A 21,815-nucleotide genomic window follows, 5' to 3' on the forward strand; every position below is an offset into this window, starting at 1 on the left:
AACCAAGGACCCAGTGGTCACTATGAATGAGATCCAGAGTTCCTTTGAGAGGCTGAGAGAAGCGTAAAGAAGGACAAACAAAAAACACTTTTTTTATTCATGGGTCAATCAGTCAATCACGACAACAGTTTGATTTGTTGTGTGGATAAGCTTTGTAGCCTATCCAAGCAGCTCTGGTGTGCATGTGTGCATTTGAGACAGAGCAAGGAAGAGACAGTTGAAATCTCACTTTAGCCACTGCACATGCAGATATTTTCATGCATATAACTCTCGTTGCTATCTAGCGATTATCTATCCTAGCCGCACCCGCCTGAACCACGCGTTACGGGTCGGCCCGCACATTACTACTGTGTACCTTTCTATACTCAGTGTCAGAGTATTCTTGGAAATACTTACATATCTTGGTTTCATTTGGTGAATTTCCAGTATGTTCTTATGTTTACAATTTTCAGGCCTTAAACAGTCTGATTGCATTTATGAAGCTGATGGGACCCAAACATATTAGCTCTGTGAGGGTGAAGATGATGACAACACTCCGGACAGGCCTGAAGTACAAGGAGGATTACCCAGAGCTCTGTTGCCAGTATGGTGCTCAGAAAATTGTCATCAGATTACTCTGGTGGTTTATGAAAGAAAAACAAATGTCATTTTTTGTAATATTGCTCATTTTTTTTCTATTTTTGGAATAGATATAAAAAGTCATTGAACTGTATAGACTTGATTACAAAGAGAAAGTGCTATGTGCATTTGAACAGAACCTGGGATTGCTTTGTACGGTGCCTGGATCCACCCTATCTCGGGCCACTCCTCAGCCATGTAATTGTGGCTCTCCTGCCTCTCATATCCATTCAGCCCAGAGAAACTGCCACCATTATTCGATATCTTATCCTGGAGAAGAGGTAAACACACTAACACTTAAACCCTGCTTCCTCCTGTATTTGATTGTTCCAGCATGCAATAAAACCATATTTTCTATTTGATTAGACATGGTAATGGTAGACATGGCAATGTATTTAATTTAGGAGTATTTGGGGTATGTGAAAATGGTTATGCATTTCGAGGGGGTTGAATACTTCTGCAACCCACTGTACTTTCTCCTTACTTATTGTGTTCTTGCATGGCTTTCTCATGTTGAAGAATGACAAGTGCATTTGACCTTATTATGACCACCGCTATCGCATGTGATGTATAAGAAGCTGTAAATGATTGTTAATAGCCAGGTTAGCAGAATTGTAATTGAGAGTGGGTCTGGAAAAGATTGAAGATTTAAAGATGGTCTTACAACTTCAAGCAGGGGTGTAACTAGCACTGAAATTAAACTTAAATTGGTATTCAACTCATCAAATTGTTTCAGAAGTGTAGCAATCTCGTAAACTAAGGTTTTTAAAGGCAGTTGTTTACTCAATTCTAAAGAAATACATGTCCATGCCTGATTAGCAATTATATTTGTGTGCCTGAGTTTTAGGGACATTGGAAATGGGGTTCAATAGCCTCTTGGCAGACAGACCTGCAGAGCAAATTTCAAATTTGCAAAGATTGTTGAGGCATGAAATGTTAGGAACATGGCTGGAATTTCACAGCGGCCACGATGGCCATGGCCTTCCTTGCCCCTTGTGTTTTCCACAATGTCCCTTTAAAAATTGAAAGTTCACAGGCCACTGTGACCCACCTGTCACAGACACCTCCTTGCCCAATGAGCTGAACCACTTCTATGGCGGCTTTGATAGGGACAACAAGGAGGTGGCCATCAAGGCTGTGGTCTCTGCAGATCACCAGCCCCTCACACTGTCCACCACCGATGTGTGCGCTGCACTGAGCAGAGGGGAATGTAAGGCTGCTGGTCTTGATGGTATCCCCGGACGCCTACTCAGGGCTTGTGCAGTGCAGTTGGCTGAGGTTTGGATTAATTTGTCATTAGCGGCTGGTCCTGGCCCATCTCAAGACCTGCTTACCACCCTCACTGGACCCCTTTCAGGTGAAAACTGTCCAACACATCAACGGTTCCTCACCCCTCTCCATTGAGGCCATCAGGGCAAGCGATGCTTGCTTAAGGCGCACAGCATCATCAAACCTCACCCCAACCACAGACTGTTCATCCCACTCCCCTCTGGGAGGCGTTACAGGTCTCTCCGCCCCCGAACCTACATACTTACATACTTACTTTATACTTTATTGTCCCCAAGGGGAAATTTGGGCTTCACGATCACTGCATCACACATACACAGCTCATACATAGGCAATTAAAAAACAACAGTTACACATACAGCGCCATACCACCACAGTTACAAAAAAAAAAAAAGAACCAGCAGGTTCAGAGGAAGCTTTTTCCCTGTGGCTGTCATCCCGGTGACAACCAACCAATTGTCACTGCTGCCAACTGCACATATTTATATCTATTTTATATTACTGCAAACCGACTGTATACTACTGTCTACACTGCACTATTTGTCCTGTCTATGTACCACCTGTCTATACTTTGTATATCACATTGCACTTGTCTGCTATTTTGCACTTCTGGTTAGACGCAAACTGCATTTTGTTGTCTTTGTATTTGTACCCTGCACAATGGCAATGAAGTTGAATCTAATCTAATCTAACGAGAAACCAGGGAGTTGAGACAGAGTTTGAATGGTGCCGTTTTAACCAGAGACTTTCCATACTTTTCCATAAAAATGTATGGGGTTAGTTTGTAACGCCAATATGGTAGTTGTCTACACATATCCCACCCCTTCCACCGGCAAAAGCCGACATGAATACATCATGCCCAATACATGTGGTTGCACTGGTGCACAAGATTGTTATGATCTCGCAGCTGGAGAGAGGCGGTGTTGTGAAGCACGTGTGCAGTTCAGTGGCCAAAGCATCAAGTAACCTATTGACTGTCATTGTGGCAGGACGCTGAAAATGTGATAGTGTGACCACACAGTTGGAAGAATAAGACCATTTTTCAATTTTGATATCATTGAACTCAATCTGTTGTTTTTTTTTTTTTTAAGGGAGGAGGTCCAAGACTTTCTCCATGAAGTCTACTTTTTACCTGATCACACAGAGCTAAAAGATGTTCAAGACGTCCTCCGGGATTGTAGAGAGGTTGGTGATTTTGGTTGACTTGTTAAATATAGTCCATTTCAATGTTATTGTTGTTGACACATAGAAGCATTGCATAGGAGACGACTGAATTCCTATTAAATCCGCTTAGCATCGTGACCATGCTGCGCAAATTTGTTCAAAACTGCTGACAGTGTACAGTGACGGTGTACTCATCTCGGCGCCAGTGTTGGCTCAGTCGACATGGAATTAAAACATCACCTAAGCACTTCAAGTTTAAGCTATAATCTATACAAGCTAAACATTGTTTACACTCCTACACTGTAACACTGAACTGAACATAGTTAATCGACTAGGCTATTTCTTATAGCACTTCATTAAATGAGCTGTAGGCCCATGCTACATTTTCTTAAGTTCCTTATTTTCAACTGAACTCTAAAGATAATGAATAGGCTATATGGAGTATTATTTGTTTGTTATGCCATTTATGTGTGTACATTTTGTGCATGCACTTTTGCTTTAGCATTTATTTCAGTTTATATCAGCTGTATAGTAGTCTGAAGAATACAATGTGTTGCCTCATGCCTGCTGCACATCTTTTTAAATGTTATTTGAAAATAATCAAATATGTCTTAAAGTTAAGTTCATAAAGTAACTTTCTTTGCTTTCATTTGATTCCCAATCAAGATACACTGGTAAAAAATGCTTTAAATTGTTAATATGGACTTCTGGAATGTTTAGAAATGTCAAATAATAGAATTTTAATCATGTGATAAAATATGCAATTAACTATAGAAATTATGCGATTAATCGCAATAAAAAAAAAAAAAGATCTTTTGACAGCCCTAGTTTGTATTCTGTAAGTCACTTTGGGCAAAATCATCTGCTAAGTAACCATAACTATAGTACTGATCCTGACAGTAGTGCTACCTCCACAGCAATCCTCTAAGAGCACTGACCTGCAGGCTTCTCTCCTATTATCCATGCGGGCTATACAGCATGAAAATGTGGCTGTGCGTACCCATGCCCTTACCAACCTTAAAGACATGCTCTTCAAGAACCAAGTAAGCCCTAAAAATCTGCAACATCATTCGAATGTCTTTTTAACTATCATCGCAAGACCATATGTATCATTCTTGACATAGGGTAATTATTCTTAATTCTTATTCTGTTGTAGAAATGTCTGCTGAAGTATGTGTTAGACAGTGAGATGGTGGAGCCAGTCATCTCCCAGTTGGTGACAGTGTTGCTAAGAGGGTGCCAGGATACCAACCCAGAAACCCGCCAGCTTTGTGGAGAGTGTCTTGGAGAGCTAGGAGCTATTGATCCTGGTCGGCTGGAGCTGTCAACTACAGACATCCAGGGGAAGGGTTCCACGTTTGTGGTGAGGGTGCTCTCTTTGCTTTAAAGGGTTCTCTGTTCATACAGGGAGAGAGAAAAACAGTTGCCAAAATGTACTTTTTATATGTTTCCCTTTGAATCAAATATAATTGTTTTTTTTAAGGTATATTTGAAGAGTTGGTTCCAAAACGCTATATCCATTTTTGAAAACATTAATAAGTCATGTTATTTAATTGTGTATTTCAGGTAATATATATATAAAATTGCAGTTGTTTTGATTGAGTAAAGGTAAATGTAGTAACAATAACCCAATTACAGTTTCACTACATTAACAACATTTTTAAAAATTATTTATTAAATGTGTTAAAATGGAGAATATAGCATTTTGGAATCAAGCTCTTCATTTGTTTGGGCATTTTTGCCTTTGTGTGATAGGATGGTTAGAGATTGACAGAAAGTGAGGGGGAGAGAGAGACGGTGGGATCGGGACCGGACTCGAACCTGGGTCCCAATGTGGCACAGGTGCTGTGGTCAGCTGCACCACCGCACCCCCCGTAAAAAAAGCTGTAAAAAGCTGTTCCATATCAATGCTCTTTTGAATGGTAACTAAAAATAATAAAAAAACAAGGTCACCACCTGGGTTTAACTAAGCAAATAAGAGCCTCCCTATGGGGGGCAGTGCTATGACCTGGGGTCATTTGCGGCTCGTCCATTTGGGCAGGTGGAGCAGAGCCCAGAGGTGGGAGTAAGTTACACATGTGCAAGTCACAAGCAAGTCTCAAGTCTTAAGGCGAGACACGGCAGGTGAAAACATCGTTTTTTCATGCACTGGTCAATTTCGAGATTTTGGGCTAATTTGCTACCTTAGCATGTAGTCTTTCACATTACTACAACAACAAAGCCCGATTTACACATTTAGGTGTTTATTTCATTACATTTTGTCTACTCGCGCCTGTATATTTCTCCTAAATTCACCAAAAGTTAGTCTTCTAACGTTTCATGCTCTACCGCGACCGTGATACAAAACATGACATGTAGTACCGTTGGAAAGCTCTGTTTGTCCTGCATGATGTTGTGCTATCCAAATATGGACACTTCCTTTGTAACCGCAACCAATCGCGAAAGTTCAAAGGCGAGTCTAGGCTGAGAACGGAATGTCTTGGCTGTGTTCCAAGGCTGTTTTCTCAAATTGAGTTTTTCTCATTTTCCAGTAGAAACATCTCAGCCTATGTAGCACCTATGTACATGAAACTTTCCAGATATACACTTAGCAGTATTCTGAAGATATTTACAGAGGGATTTGTTAAATCATTCCTGGCCTGATTTATGTGACATTTTAATCAAAAATATATGGCACAAATCATTTTTTTAAGGCTATGGACAGTATATTCAGATTTCCTAGGTAATGAAAGCAGATATCGTTAAAAATCCCTCTAATTTTATTTTCATCTTGTATGCAAACAAAATGAAAAAATAATTTTGTACCTGGCTTTATCATATGTTCAGATCTATCTACTGAAAATATATGCAAATTTGCACATATTTAATGAGAATGCCTAATTTGCATAATTAAACATTCGAAATTTCAAAAACTTGTAATACATTTTTTGTTCATACTTGTGTAAGTAATCAACTGTGTAAGTTTCATGGTGATGTCTATTATTTTAAAATTATTAAATTATTTACCCTATTCACCTGTAGTGTCTCGCCTTAACCTTTAAAGGTGCCATGTGTAATGTCCGCCAAAAAATCAATTCATACTCCACATTCCATAAAAGATGGGGCAGTATACCTCCAGAAAGTGAGTTGGTCTACCCTAGAGTAACAACCGAGACACGTGTATTGCAGTTTGGCTGGGTTATGTTGCCCGCTGATACCGCCTCCCATGGCCGAAACTGGTATTATGACACCTGTCGGGCTGTGGCAAGTAATTTAGCATGCTAATTCAGGTTGATATCTCTGCAGCACTATACCTTGTCATTTTTTTAATGACACCATCACCCTTATTTCTTCTCATTCTTTTGATGCGTGTAGCTAATTTTTTGGATATTTTTACCTCAATTTTTACACATGGCACCTTTTTAAGAATCAAGCAAGTCAAGTCATAGCTTGGGTCAAGCAAGTCAAGTCATAGCCAAATCATTACAAATTCATGATGATTTATTCACGTTTTCATTTTAAAATAAGCTACAGTAGGCTAGTTTTGAACTGATGGAGTTTTATTTGTAACAAACAAATAGACATTGCATTCATTCAAGCCACATACATCTGGTACGGTTTATAGAATAAGATGAAGTGTATACGAATAAAAATACATGTATTTCAAGTAGACCTATTAAAAAATAGCCTATTATTGTTTCAATATGCCTCAAATATTAGGTAAGCTACATCAAATCATGAAAATATATTCAAACAGTCCAAGTTTCACCGGTCATCTCCAGGGACCCAATAAAGTTAAAGGGAACTAATCAATCAAACACTGCCGCCGATGTCACTGCCAAACTTGACTGACAAGTGCGACGGTGCAATGCACTTATCTCCTACACTGGACACATTCTCACCTAGACAAGGGGAAAAGTGCTGTGAGAATCATGTTCTTTGATTTCTCAAGTGCTTTTAACACCATCCAACCCCTCAGACTGGGAGACGAGCTCTTGCAAATGGGTGTGGACGCTCACCTGGTATCCTGGATTACAGGTCACCTGACCGAGCGGCCACAGTTCGTCAGACTGAAGAATTGTCTCTCTGACACTGTGATCAGCAGCACCGGAGCTCCATAGGGAACTGTGCTCTCTCCAGTCCTGTTCACGCTGTACACATCTGACTTCTGCTACAATTCTGAGTCATGCCACATGCAGAAGTTCTCAGATGATACTGCAATTGTGGGGTGTATCAAGGACGAGCAAGAGGAGGAGTACAGGAGCCTGGTGGAGGACTTTGTGCAATGGTGCAAACTCAATCACCTTCAACTCAACACTTCGAAGACCAAGGAGGTGGTGGTGGATTTCTGCAGGTCTAAGCCCGCTCTGCTACCAGTCTCCATTGATAGGGTCAATGTGGAGGTGGTAAGCACCTACAAGTATCTGGGCTTACACCTGGACGATAAACTGAACTGGTCAGCCAATACTGAAGCACTCTACAAGAAATGGTAGAGCAGGCTGTACTTCCTGAGGAGGCTGCGGTCCTTCAATGTCTGCAGTGATCTCCTCAGGATGTACCAGTCAGCGTTGCCAGCGTCCTCTTCTATGCTGTGGTTTGCTGTGGAGGAAGCACAAAGAAGAAGGATGCTGGGCGACTAGACAGGCTGGTAAGGAAAGCTGGATCTGTCGTGGGAGCCTAACTGGAGTGAATCACTTCAATATCATACAAAAGGACCCTGAACAAACTGATCAACATCTTGGACATTGAATGTCATCCACTCCACAGCACTATTACAAAGCAGAAGAGTTTGATCAGCTGGAGACTTCGCTCACTGTCATACACAACTGACAGACTGAGGAAGTCATTTGTCTCCAGGGCCATTGAACTGTTCAATGATTCACTTAAGGGTAGAGGACAGAGAGACTTCTCTGCATAGTCTGTCTGCCTCTCCACCTTCTCCATGTTTGTGTACGGACTGTCCACTAGCCTACTGTTTTACTGCTACACTGTTTACATCCTATATTAGCACCACAGTCTGGATTGTGGCCGTACTTAATACTAAATACTTTATACTTAATACTTAATACTTGACCAATGGCTGTAACCCTATTACTTCAACCTATTCTTGCACTGATATAGTTTTTTAGTTCTTATATGTCCATATTTATTTCATGCTGGTCTCTAGACTTTATTCTTGCACTGTTGCACTGTTGAACTTACTTATTTGCACTATCACCATGATCCTCACTCCCGTAGAGCACCTTACCATGCATACAGAATTACAGGCTCAGTGCCTGCCCTGTCACTGCAAGCGCCTCATGCTTGATCATCCTTAAGCACACTATATTTGGGGGCAGCCGTGGCCTACTGGTTAGCACTTCGGACTTGTAACCGGAGGGTTGCCGGTTCGAACCCCGACTAGTAGGCACGGCTGAAGTGCCCTTGAGCAAGGCACCTAACCCCTCACTGCTCCCCGAGCGCCACTGTTGAAAAAAGCTACAAAGCAGTGGCGTCGGCGGTGAGAGCTCTCAACGCCTCATCTTTGCTCATGGCCTACCAAGCCGAGCTGGAGGAAGACTTCTCGTCCGCCCCCAACCAGCCAGCTGTGTGGGATGAAAAACCCCCCACCCGCGCAGGGAGTGAGGAAGAAGAAGCGGGCCTAGTACGCGCCTTGCAGGCGAGGGGGGGCGGGTCCAGCCAGACGCTCCCCCCTCCTCGACTCACACCGGCCCCGTTCCTGGGCCTGTTCAAAGAGGCATGTTCACTGCCCCCCAAGAGGGTGCAGAGGCCACAGAGGCGCCTCGCAGTTCACAGCCCACTGAAGCGGAGAAGAGACCTGGAGTGCCAGTTCGAGCCCCAACAGAGTCTCACAAGCACACACCAGTGCCCCCCTTCAAAAATAAATGTTTCGGTGCGCAGCCAGGCCGAGGACCGAGGGCGTATCCGTCAAAAGAATGCAAAAAATTGTCAAATGAACAAAAAAGCTCTCACAAAAAGTCACAAGCCATGTTCAATGGCAATGGCGTGCAATCACTCCCTAATAACGCAACCAGGCGCAGAGCTCCACCGGGGGCGATGGGCAACATAAGCACGCTAGCGTTGCAGCCCACGCCAGCTCGGTCGCGCCAGTTATGCGCCACTAGATGGCGTAATTTCACTGACTGACCGGCATCCAGTACTGGCGGATGCATTGAATTCAGACTGGATAATAAAGATTATAGCTTAAAGGCTACCGCCTACAGTTTGCTACACCCCCACCCCCGTTCAATGGGATTGTACAATCCCACGCCACAGGGGAATCTGCCCGTGTTCTACAGGGGGAAATAATTTCCCTGTTAAACAAACAAGCGATCAGGGTAGTCCCCATCGAGCAAAGCCGTCACGGCTTTTACTCAAGGTATTTTCTGGTCCCAAAGAAAGGGGGGAGCTTGCGCCCGATATTGGACCTGCGTGCACTGAACAGATACCTAAAAAAGTACAGGTTCAGAATGCTAACCAACGGCGTATTCGCGCGCTTGAGGCGGGGCATTGGTTCACCTCAGTGGATCTGACCGATCGCGTTACTGCGCCCCGATCTATCCGCCCCACAGAAAGTTCCTCAGGTTTGCCTTTCGAGGTGTGGCCTACGAGTGGCTTGCCCTCCCATTTGGCCTTGCGCTCAGCCCCAGAGTCTTCGTCAAGGTCACCGAAGCGGAAAAAGGGTTACGATCTGGCTACTTTTATCGGCGACTGGCTGGTGGTCACAAGACTCATACCAGGAAGCGCAGCAGCACACGGCTCTCCTAACAGAGCACCTGTTGTTACTAGGCTTCAGAATAAACTGGGAGAAAAGCGTGCTGCGCCCGTGTCAGATCACCACCTTCATAGGGCTGTCTCTAAACTCCGTCTCATTCAGAGCGTGCTTTTCCGCAGGGGGGCTACTGTGAAATTCAGGGTCTGCCTCAGACTCCTGGGCCTCATGGCGTCAGCCTTGGTGGTCGGTCCCCTCGGCCGTTTATACTTGAGGGCTGTTCAGCGATGGGTGGCGTCGCTGGGATTGAATCCCTCGCATCACTGCCATCGCCCTGTCGCAATCTCAGCAGCCTGCTGCGCTCACAGAGGGAACTACGATGGGTGCTGTCCTACACAGGAAAGTAGTGGAGACGGATGCCTCGCAGAGCGGCTGGGGAGCTACTCTCGAGGGCAGGTCGATAAACGGGGTGTGGGACTCACACATGCAATCTTTGCACATAAACCTTCTAGAACTGATGGCGGTTTGGCTCGCACTCAGACATTTTCTGCCCATCCTGAGAGGGCATCATGTCTTGGTCAGAACAGACAACACCACTGTGGTGGCTTATGTCAACAAGCAGGGGGGACTGAGGTCTCGTCATATGGACACGTTGGTACACAGACTGATCTTATGGAGCAGCACACGGCTCCTGTCGTTGAAAGCCACACGTCCCGGTGTATTGAATTTGGGTGCAGATTTATTATCCAGGGGGCAACCCCCTTCTGGAGACTGGAAACTCCACAGCGATGTGGTGGCTCAAATCTGGTTGCGAACTAGTTGACGCGAAAGTGGACTTATTAGCCTCAGAGGAAAATGCACAATGTCGGTGTTTTCTCCCCCTTTGGCGATCAGAAAACCCGTTAGGGATAGATGCTTTGGCACACCAGTGGCCACACGCCCTGCTCTATGCCTTCCCCTCCGTTGGAACTGATCACTCCAGCGCCGCCAGGGTGCGGGAACAGAGCCTCTCACTCATTCTCGTAGCCCCGCGCTGGCCAGGGAAACCCTGGCTAGCAGAAATAATCCCGTTACTCCACTCCCCACCGTGGCCGCTGCCCCCCCGCAGGGACCTGCTGTCCCCAGCGAGCGGGAAATATTTCACCCTCATCCAGGCCGCCTGGCCCTTTGGGTCTGGCCCGTGAAAGGCTGAATCTGACAGCTGCAGGACTGCCCTGCAATGTCATAGCGACCATTCAGAGCGCTAGGGCGTCATCAACTAGGACGTTGTTTGATAGGAAATGGCGTGTATTTAATGACTGGTGTATTAAAACAGGGACGATAGCCTTCCAGTGCTCTGTGGACGTTATCCTTACGTTTCTGCAAGACTTACTGGATAAAAACAAGTCCTTCTCCACTGTCAAAGTTTACCTGGCTGCCATCTCGGCCTGCCATGTAGGCTTTGGGGACAAACAGCGGGAGCAGCACCCTCTCATCGTCCAATTTATGAAAGGGACTCGGCGCCTCCGCCTGGTTTCTAAACCACTGGCCCTTCATGGGATCTGCCGATGGTTTTGGATGTTCTGTCTCGCCCTCCCTTCGAGCCATTACAACAGTTGGATCTTAAAGTGCTCTCACTCAAGACTGCTTTGTTGGTGGCTTTGGCTACGGCTAAACGCGTAAGCGATTTTCATGCCCTATCTGTGAATACAGCCTGTATGCAATTTTTCCGGGTGACTCGAGGGTTATAAAAACCCAACCCAGCGTTCATTCGAAGGTTTTCAACCCGTCACTGTAGGTGGTCGGCCGATTGAACTATTTTTGCGTTTAACCCACCGCCTTCGCCTCCCGGAGCAGGGCGGCTGAATGCGCTCTGTCGGTCAGGGCGTTGCGATGCGTCGTGGACAAAACAGCGGGGTTAAGGAAAACGGAACAGCTGTTTGTGTCTTGTGCAAAGTCACATCTGGGTAGACCACTCACTAAGCAGCGTCTATCACAATGGATTGTGCGGCTATTGCCCTGGCCTATAACGACTAAGGGGTTACAACCCCAGTCGGTTTACGAGCCCATTCCACTCGAGGAATGTCGACATCATGGGCTTTAGCAAACCGTCCATGCCCCCGTGAATATTTCACTGTTTCAATGACGAAATCAAGAGTGTCCAAAGGGGTGAAAACCACTTTAAATCGGGTCACATTATTGACTGTTTGTGTGTCGGGGGCAGCATGAGGGACAAGACCTATCAAACCTACGGAAGTTGTGTGGTGAGTTTTGCAGGGGTTGGTAATGCTAGTTAACATTAGCTAGGCTACTGTAGCCTTCATACTGTCTTGAGCCATATCATCAATCATTAACCTAGAAATACTTCTTCGTACATTTAATGAACATTTTGTGTAATAATTCACAGCAAGTTAATAAACTGAATATGGTGGTCCAAGAGCAGACCATGCACTGGTCCATGCATCAGGATGGCAGTCAGATACGAAGCACTGTACAATGTTGCTAACATTAACCGCTTTCACACACACACGATATAAAATACGCGATGGTAAATATAACATTCAATACCAAAACACTATTATTTACACGATTACTCCTGAAATAACTGCTATTAGCTATACAAAAATCATTGTTTGGAGGAAAGGGTTCGCGTGCTGTCGCAGGTTGGAAATGATTTCGCGCTGTTTCGTGCTGCTTATATATTTTTCAGTGAGGCGCGGTGGTTTATGGGATGATTCCTTCGCTCGGAAATGAAAATATGTACAGTCTTGTACCTTTGACTTTTTTTGGACTTTCTCTTCGCGTTTTTTCACTCGAAATGATATGTTTGTATGCTTATGAGTTACGCCGTAGCTAATTAGCCTAAGACATGCTCTAAAACTCTTTAGATACGGATTTTTCCAAAACGTCAATGGGAGAAATGAATGTGGAATTTACTTCCGGAAACTAAGCTCTCTCGGAGGAGGGGCGGGACTGTGATGCTCTATTGGAGTTCCTTAGAACCGCTTTGAACCAATCACTAACAACCGGCGTTTCGTCATACAGAGAAGTTTCTCTGCAGCACGCCCATAACAAGAACGGGTGCATCTTATCAGCAAACAATCACACGTTTCATCTGCGTAACTCTCGCCAAAATGCATCATATAGTGTTTTGTGACTGTACCCAAGTCAAACTTTCATATAAATGCATAAGTACGTCCAAAGCGCCACTTTTAAGCTTGTATGCATTGTCGTTTTCGGGTGAAAGACCTTTTGAATGGGATTCCTATAGGGCTACTACTTTTTTGATACAATCGCGTCAAAATCGCTATTTTTCAAATACTATGAAGGCTCGACACAACATGAAACTTTGATCAGTATCATCAGTGTCTCTACACATGAATTTCGAGCATTGAGAACATTGTTGGTGTACACAGAGTTTACTAAAAGAGGTTTTGAACAACTCGTTTTTTTCTGCTCGCTGCCATCTTGCAAGGAGTGAGTTGTCCAAAATATTTATTTTTAGTAAACTATGTGTACACGAACAATGTTCTTAATCTCGAAGTTCATATGTAGAGACACTGATGATGCTTTGATCAAAGTTTCAAATTTATCGAGCCTTCTAGTGTTGTAGCCATGTAGCCTACTAAACTACAGTTTGACTCGAATTGCGTTTAAGTAGCCTATTTCAAGTGACAAAATCTATGACTAAAGTTTAGCTGACGATATAACATCCTACTCCACTGTGACCGTTCATGACACTCCCTGTTAATAGGCTAAACTATTATTTACATTTGCTCAAAGATTTCATAAGTATAAGTCCTTTTCTCTCCCTACGTTGATGTATTCCAAGCGTGTGCTTCAGGGGGGGACATAGTAATTGAAACACCATGCCTGGGTGCGTAACGGCTCTCAGGGACGCCCTCTGTTCGCTGGTTGGTCGGCTGCCCAAATGCCGAAGTAAACAAGCGTGAATCAACCTATTCCAGACGGAGTACTGTAGGGAAAAGAAATCGACCGGAAGTACGTAGACAGGCCAAGGCCAGGCTAAGTCTACAGGCCGGTGAGAATAAAAAAGAACAAACGGCGCGTCGGCTTTATCAGAAAGAAATTTTGAAATATGCATTCACTTGCCAAGTTAAAGATAACCTCGACCACCCACAATGTGTGATTTGCGGCGATGTTCTGGCGAATGAGAGCTTAAAACCTGTCAAAATGAAACGACATCTCAAAATACAGATGTCTGCTCAGCACCGTGGAGGAAAATCTCTATGTCGCCGTATGCAGCATTTCCTCCTAGAATTAACTTGCTATGTTCACGGAAGCATGCCCACCCTTCCCATTGAAATTGTTAAAGATAGTAAACCAGAAAAGGGAAATAAAAAAATACTGTTATTGTTATCGCCATAAATATAATTAATGTAACGTTGTAGGCCTAATGCTGGTATGTTAATGCGTGCTTGTGTTAGCAAGACGCCTACATACATAAGCGCTCTGATCTGATATGGCGGCAGCCTACACTTGTTTAATCGTGATTGTTTGGTTTTCTCGGTTCTTGTTCATATGGAGTAAATAAAACAAATGACTTTGCCATTGCTCTGGGGTCGCCCCAGAGCAATGGCAAAGGCTTAAAAGTTTAAGAACCACTGCCTTAAGCCTTAGTGAAAGACGTATATCTGATCTTATAACGATCGCGAAAGAAATTGTTTATTTTAACTCGATGGAGAAGAACGCATTTGGCGTTTTAGTGCTGTAGCCTCGCAAAAATATCAGAGCTAGAATGTCCTAGTCGTAACAATAATAATTCATTAGGACTATTTTCTGCTAAAACATTAGGCTACATATTAACGTTCAATGTACACTGTAGGCTATACTGCGAGACTAAAAGACAATAACACACGTTGCCATCAGGAATTATTTGAACAAGATAGTCTTACATAGAGAAGTCTTATTTTTTATATTTTATAAAGTCTTTTATTTTTACACTGTTTGGCTGACAGCCTCTAAAGTACCCTATGCATCAGTTCTAGGCTCAATTTTCATTTCCAGGGAAAGATGTTTTTTTAATGTTTTAGCCTATGTTGGGGCGTGGCATCACGATGGTTGCTTCCCATGATGTCGGACTGCAAAGGGTTAATTCCGTATCAGGACATTTAGGCAGCCATTGTTCCTTACCTACTTCAGTATTGCAATTTCAATCTCATTCATTAGATTGGAGTGGATGATCCAAACTTTGCTTACGAGCTCCTCATTGAATTGACCAGAACTTTCTTAGCCTATGCAGATGATGTCCAGGCTCAGGATGCTGCAGCTTATGCCATGCAGGTATGTACTGATATTCCACCCTCTTCATGTAGCAGACTTTGTTGGCCTCAAAATGATGCAATTATAGCTCAAATGTTTAGAGTGTTCTGGATCAGTTCTTGAGTGGATGATACTCTTGTGACTCTTCACTTTAGGAGCTTCTGGCTATATTTGAATGTCGGGAAGGCCGTAGTGACACCTCAGGTCGAAGATTGTGGAGACGATTTCCAGAGCAGGTTCAGGAAATACTCGAACCACATCTTAATAGCAGGTTTACAAATCTCCAACTGATCTATAAGCCTATGAGTCCTTGTGACATCTTATTTGTCTATCAGAATAGATGCTGTGTTTTATCATTTTAATTTGATGTGTGCATTAAAGGTATAAAAGTTCTCAGAAGGTGGTTAACTGGTCAAAACTGAAGAAGCCCATATACCTCAGCAGTTGTGGGAGCAACTTTTCTGACTGGTCTGCAACATGGGCTGGGTATCTTATCAGTAAAGTGAGTACTGCTTCCAGTGCATTATTTTTGGCATGGTTTTGATTTGTTTTAATTTTTAATTTAATTTAATTTTTGATTTGATTTGTTTTAATTTTGAGTCCAGTTTCAGGGAGTGGTCTATTAATGTGCTGTCATGACATGTATTATTTTTCAGGTGAGGCATGAATTGGCAAGTAAAGTGTTTAACTGCTGCAGATTCATCATAAAGCATGATTACAAGGTGACCATCTACCTCCTTCCCCACATCCTGGTGTATGTGCTGCTGGGTAGTACAAATGATGAGAAGCAGGAGGTATGCATTTGTACACATTTTTGTCTTGATGTAACACTGTCACTGTCACATCTTCTGCAGTGTCTCTGAAGCAGGGCTTGAAAACGAAATTATTTTTCAAATGTTCCGTTCTGAACGGTTCAGGTAGGCCTATGTTTAACGTTTTCGTTCTTGCATGCGTTCTGCCACCAACATATCGGTCCTGAACCGGTTCAGAACGCAAAATATTGTTCGTTCTTAAAGTTCCGGCAGTGTTTGGCGGGCCTATCAAGTCTATTTTTGTGGACTTTACCTTAGAATAGACGTACTCATTATTTCCCCTTGATTTAGCCTATACCGTAGCTATGCCCAAAATAATAAATCACAGGCGGCATCCAAAAACATTCAGATGGGCTATCCATCCCATAGCCTACAGACTTACTGTAGGCCTAACCTATGCCTATATGCCAAAAATATTTCTGGATACGTGCTAAACTCCTTACCTGGTTGTAGCCTAAGTTTTATCCATATGGAGATCTTCAAAGGCTTGCGCTATAATTCCAACCCTGTTTATAAACGAACCTGTCTGTTGCTGACAAGGCCTATCTCAAATTTCCCGTTTAACTCTTCTACATAGAATAGGCTATAATTGTGCAAACATTTCAAATCCCGACTTTAAAGCGACAAGGCGTGGACAGGCAAAATAGGCTATTAATGCGTAGGCTACAAACAATTTCAAATCAGTTTCAGTAGCCTACGCCACTGAGCTGGCCTAAGATCGAAGTGGCAGACGGATAAGTTACATTAAAACAGCAAGACAAAATATACACATTTGTACCAAAGGTCCATTTATTAGTTTTTTTTTTTTTCAAACTGCAGAAATCAAATTATTAGGCTGTTAAGCCTACAGTAGTTGGCTACATAGTGGCTTGTTAGCTCACAATAACAGTGTAGATGCGGGCTTGTTTTTCGCACAACGGAAATAGTCTCCTGACATAGGATATGCTTTTTGTGAAATTTTATAAAATATATAGAGAACGAAAAAAAACGTTATTAACGGTTTTGTGGATTTCAGAATAACGTTTCTGTTCCGGAACAGTTGAAGACCGTTTCCGTTTCCGCTCCTTGTAAAATTCCGTAAAATTCTGTTCGTTTTCGGTTTTCGTTTTCGTTCCTTGAACCGGTTCGGAGCCCTGCTCTGAAGGAAGTTCAGTTCAGTAACTTGCAGACAGTTTGCGTATTTGAAGTCAACAGAAAATATGCGATTCAGGATTTTTGCAAGACATTTTTTCCAGCCAACATTTACATTTTTATCAGCAAACTTCTGGGATTAATTTCACAACAATCTAAAATGGAAGTATAATGCACATTTAGGTTGACAAAAAGCAGCATCTCACAACAGTTTGGCTTAATGAACAGTCTAACTCCGGGGTTTTCAACCGGTGGTCCACGGCCCCCTGGTGGTCCGCGGCGTCATTGCAAGTGGTCCGTGACTCATTCCAGCCTGCGTAATTTAACAATTAATTTTTTTTTCCCCATCATTAATTTTTCCAAACCATTTCCAGAATTTTTGCGCATTGGTGTGAATACTGAACTTATAAAATATCTAAAATACTATAGAGGAGATGAGATTCAAACTGACACAGGATATGCTAGCTTGTAGGCCTACAGGTCTATCCTGTGCTTTGCTAAAGGTGTGTTTTGCGTCCCCAACGACGTCACACGCACATTCATAAGGTAGGCTACAGTCTCTGCGCGAAATACACCAGCATCTCGGACGGAGTTCACGTTAGGTTTCGTTAAAAATAAGCTTAATAGTTTTGTGAAATTTGGAGAGGAGTGGAGCTGTTAACTAACGTTTATAACTAAGGTGAAGTTAGCTAGTCAGTATCAGCATGGATCGCTATTTAGTAGCCTAAGGAAAGTAACAGATGGACAGGATTCTGCTGCATGCTCTTCAGACAAAGTTACAACTTCGGAGGAAACATATTGCAAATGAGAGAAAATACAGTGATGATTAAATGTTAAATATGGATTTACAGTAACGATTGACAAAACTGGAGAGGAGGTACCACTGTTTCGTATGTTCAATGTTGAGGCCATGAAACCGCAGAAACTCGCGTCATATGGAGACAGTTTCTTGAGTAGCCAATTAGGGGTTTGCACGGCGTATCAACAGATCTGGACGTTGCCATTTTGGAGATACTCGCCTCATTAGAAAGCATTAGGCACTGAAGTAAATCCCTAACATCGTCAAGGAAAATGGTTAATTATTGCCGTGTTTTAGGTTGTACCAATAGGTCAGACTGAGAAAAACATCTGGTGTAGGTATCGACTTCAAAAGTTATTAAAAAAAAACAGGGAGAAAGGAGAATAATGCCAGAAGTTATCAGAGGAAGGGGGCTTGTGGTTGAACTTGGTGCCGTCTCCCTCACCCAACTCATATGGATCTCGCGGCTGCCAATAAACCGTAATTTCTGAAATATCGGCGTCTTTTCTTGTGGTCCAAGTCCTGCCCTATATGCCTTTGCATCTTAGACGCATTTTGATGAGCTTTTCTATTGTTTAGACACGGCTACAATCACGCAAGATATCCAAAGTGCATTATACTCCATTGTACTTCATTCACTGAGTATCGCCAATATGGCCGCGCGTGCTGGGTTACCATGGTTACCAGCCAGAACGTGACGTCCGTGCCCCCCCCCTCAGGATGGTGGTCCCTGGCACAGAACCAGTTGAAAACCCCTGGTCTAACTTGATGAACAGTAATAATTGAGCAAACAAGCAAAAACTTTCAAACCAGTGTTTGATCATTATTTCTTCATTTTAATCTTTGCTTAACTGATCATTTATTCTAAAAAAGTGGAAAAGCGGAAGTACGACCAAATCATAAATTTGAGTCTTATGAAAATTTGGTGCATATCATCTGCTGACAATTTTAGCATGGTATTACAGTGGGTCCCAGTTAAGAATTGACACTTCATTCACCATCAAGGTGATTCACGCAGCTGGGTGAAATGTAAGTACAACTGCAGCCGCTTGGGGGCAGCATAGTCCGCTGTGGCGTTCCACGGTCGAACCGGCGGAGCATTCGACAGCAAGGGCTGTGATTGGCGAAGTTTTCAGTCGTTTCTCTGTGTTTTTAGCAGCCCCTGCAACATGCTAGTCCACTGTAGCCTATAAGCTTTGTACATAATGTTAAACATAGTTTTGGATTCAGTGGCAAGATGTCTTGATTATACAGTGCCTGTCTCTCAGTAATGTTTTAAAATGAGAGCTTCGTCAGCTGGCAGTAGGCTACTTTGTCGGCAGTCATGAGTTCGCTTGCTAACAAAACATAAATATGCTGCCCAGAAACCTCGTGAATAGTTCTGATTTGTTTTAATACGATATTAAATATAGCCTTTGCCTACAGCATCTCCTTAACAGTAATGTTAACAACATGACAGCATTCATATGACAAAGGAAAACGAATTCGGTCACTCAAGACTGTGCCACAGCAACCAGTGTAGGCTACAGTCCTACCCAATAGGCCTACTCGAAGCAGATAGCGTTGTCTGACGGTCGAGTGGGTTAATGCGCGTATTTCCAGAACAGTTCTGCAACTTTCAGGCAGTTCTGAGTTCGAATCTAGGCAGGAGCAGAGCCATATAAATGCCTAGGCCTATTGTTCTAATTTTTTGCAAGGTGTTGCTCCTGGCTCCTCTACTTGTTTATAAGACGTTTAGTGATCAGTTGATAGCTGTTTTTGGGACACCTTAAACATTCTTTATAATGAGCGCATACGGGGAGTAAAACGACTGTTACGCGCTGTTACAACTGTAGGCTACAATGATTGCAATACAAAAATATGCGCGTGTTAGTTTAGTTAGTTTTGTGATGTTTTGCACTTTTACCTCATGTGTTTTCAGGTTTGAGGGCAAGATTGACCTTGGTTAGACTCTGCATGTATGGAAAATAAAGTCAATTTTCGACACACGTCTGTTATTAGTTCAATAACAAGTGTTCCTTGTTAAAACATGTGACTAGTGAAACTCAAATGATTTTAGAAATATTTAGCCAAAGCCAAAAAGTGTTAGAGAGAAGGAGAGACGCCGGTGCAGCTCAGATGTCTTCTTAATTTTCTTTATTCTTTATTAAAAGGTGCAGAACATTATTAAACTTTGATTAACGTTTCGATGTTAGTTAGTCAAAAACATCGACACATCGAAACGTTAGTCAAAGTTTAATAATGTTCTGCACCTTTTACTAAAGAATAAAGAAAATTAAGAAGAAATTAATTGGGCATGAATCATTGTGCTGAACGGTATTTGTCAATGAGCAGAAACACACACGACATTCAAACTGTTGATAAGATGTGCACTATAGAAAAGGGTCTGTAGGCTAACATTGGACAAATAAATGACACTGACTCGCCATATCCTTACTCTGAAAAAACATTGTTTTGCTTTGCCGCAAACTCAGCAAGGAAATCATAGGCCATTTTGCAGGTAGCATAACGTCTTTTTCAATTTATAGAAGGGAGAGCCCAGTCTCTCTTGTGACATTGAGGTGCGCAAATAGTTTTTAATAGCCTGTTCAACTTCGAAAAGCTTCACCCGATGCCAGTCACTGATCGCAATTTCAAATTTCGGGAAGCTTCATTAAATCTTTTTAAGTTTTAAGTGCAGTAGGCCCCTATCTGCCCCCTTTGGAATTATATTTGAGCCTATTATAAGGTCCAGTCGTTATGTCCTGGGATTGGACGTGCTCAAAAAGAAAAGAAAAAACACTTTTTATAGATGGTTATGAGGAGCAATATGAGTCTGAACTCCGTGTCATTCAGACTCAACCCTCTTGTTGCTTTGATATCTTTTTCGTTGTCGTTTGAATGTCGGCAAGCAGGCATGTTGCAGTTGCAATTTAAGTGAAATTTCTACAGTAGGCCTACAACATGCAACATGCTTGTTAGGCTGGGCTACTGTCTTGTACAGGTAAATGTTCAATAATTGCTGGTGTGCAGGCTATAATCAATTAGCTAAATCATTTGTCCAGCTGTTTTTTAAAAAAAATAGTGCTACATTCAAACGCAAAAGGTGCTTTGATATCTTTTTCGTTTGAACGTCGGCAAGCAGGCATGCTGCGGTTGCAATGAATGAGCATCTAAGTTCTAACGCACATCCCCTCTCGCTTTCTCTCTTTCCATCCCTGCGCTTGGGGCTTTCTTAAAGGAGCTGCATCATTTTACAACAATTGCATCTACATTTTCATATTAGAATGTTTTGTCTGTTTAAGTGTAAGCTTAAACTACCGTGATCAATTTAAGTTCCCGTGCCCCCGCTTAAAGTCTCATGCGCTTATCGTTACACTATCACATCTATAAGTAACCGTGACAAATAGGGTATAAGATATATAAACTCACACTATTGTATTATCATATATGTTTGGTAATGGCTCACTGCGTCATGTAAGCAGTTAAGTCAAGTCGCATCAAAAATAGTAGTGGCAGAACTCCCAAGTGACACCTTGTGGTTGTTTGTGTCAACTGCAGTTTGTGCCATTTCTGCTGAGAAAAAGGGGTGCGTGATTTATGAAGGAACCCGTCCAAACTTAACTGGGACCCACTGTATGAGGATTTTTGATGTTTCAAGCAAGAGTAGTGAAAATGCCTAAATACTGTAGATGCATATGTATCTTGCTATGACATTCTCTGTACTATCCTCTTCATTGCAAAAAATAAAAATTCAGTCTTAAATTCAGATTAAATTTTAGGATTGGTTTACAGCAGTGTTTCTCAAAGTGTGGTCCGCAAGCTATCCCAAGTGGTCCGCGGGCAGACGTGGTAAAACATAATATAGATGAGTTGTTTGCAATATTGAACCAACTTGTATGTAAATCCAAACAGTTCTGCAACACTGCCTATGTAAGCTATGCCAATTTAAATCATATAAATCCTCTGACACAATAAGTAAGGTGCAAAGACAATTAGCAAGGTGGTTCAGTGAGTAAGCCTATTGTGTCTTAGCTAGGTGGTCCGTGATGTTTTTTTTACTGGTTAAGTG

General features: G+C 42.7%; 1 protein-coding gene across 3 annotated transcripts in view; it reads left to right on the top strand.

Annotated features, from left to right (window-relative positions):
- Nucleotides 1-21,815, top strand: part of atr (ATR serine/threonine kinase) — a 128,360-nt gene that overhangs the window by 24,396 nt on the left and 82,149 nt on the right. For all 3 annotated transcript variants that reach the window (XR_007193741.1, XM_048246206.1, XM_048246214.1), the window contains exons 18-26: nucleotides 453-583; nucleotides 756-899; nucleotides 2,997-3,090; nucleotides 3,987-4,112; nucleotides 4,226-4,432; nucleotides 14,930-15,043; nucleotides 15,178-15,293; nucleotides 15,404-15,524; nucleotides 15,679-15,816. Coding sequence is in view for 2 of the 3 variants with exons in the window: in XM_048246206.1 (XP_048102163.1) it covers nucleotides 453-583; nucleotides 756-899; nucleotides 2,997-3,090; nucleotides 3,987-4,112; nucleotides 4,226-4,432; nucleotides 14,930-15,043; nucleotides 15,178-15,293; nucleotides 15,404-15,524; nucleotides 15,679-15,816 (1,191 nt within the window). In the remaining variant the exon portion in view is untranslated. The remainder of the gene's footprint in view (nucleotides 1-452; nucleotides 584-755; nucleotides 900-2,996; nucleotides 3,091-3,986; nucleotides 4,113-4,225; nucleotides 4,433-14,929; nucleotides 15,044-15,177; nucleotides 15,294-15,403; nucleotides 15,525-15,678; nucleotides 15,817-21,815) is intronic.

This window comes from Alosa alosa, chromosome 1, assembly GCF_017589495.1.
Source record: "Alosa alosa isolate M-15738 ecotype Scorff River chromosome 1, AALO_Geno_1.1, whole genome shotgun sequence".
Taxonomy (NCBI): Eukaryota; Metazoa; Chordata; class Actinopteri; order Clupeiformes; family Clupeidae; genus Alosa; species Alosa alosa.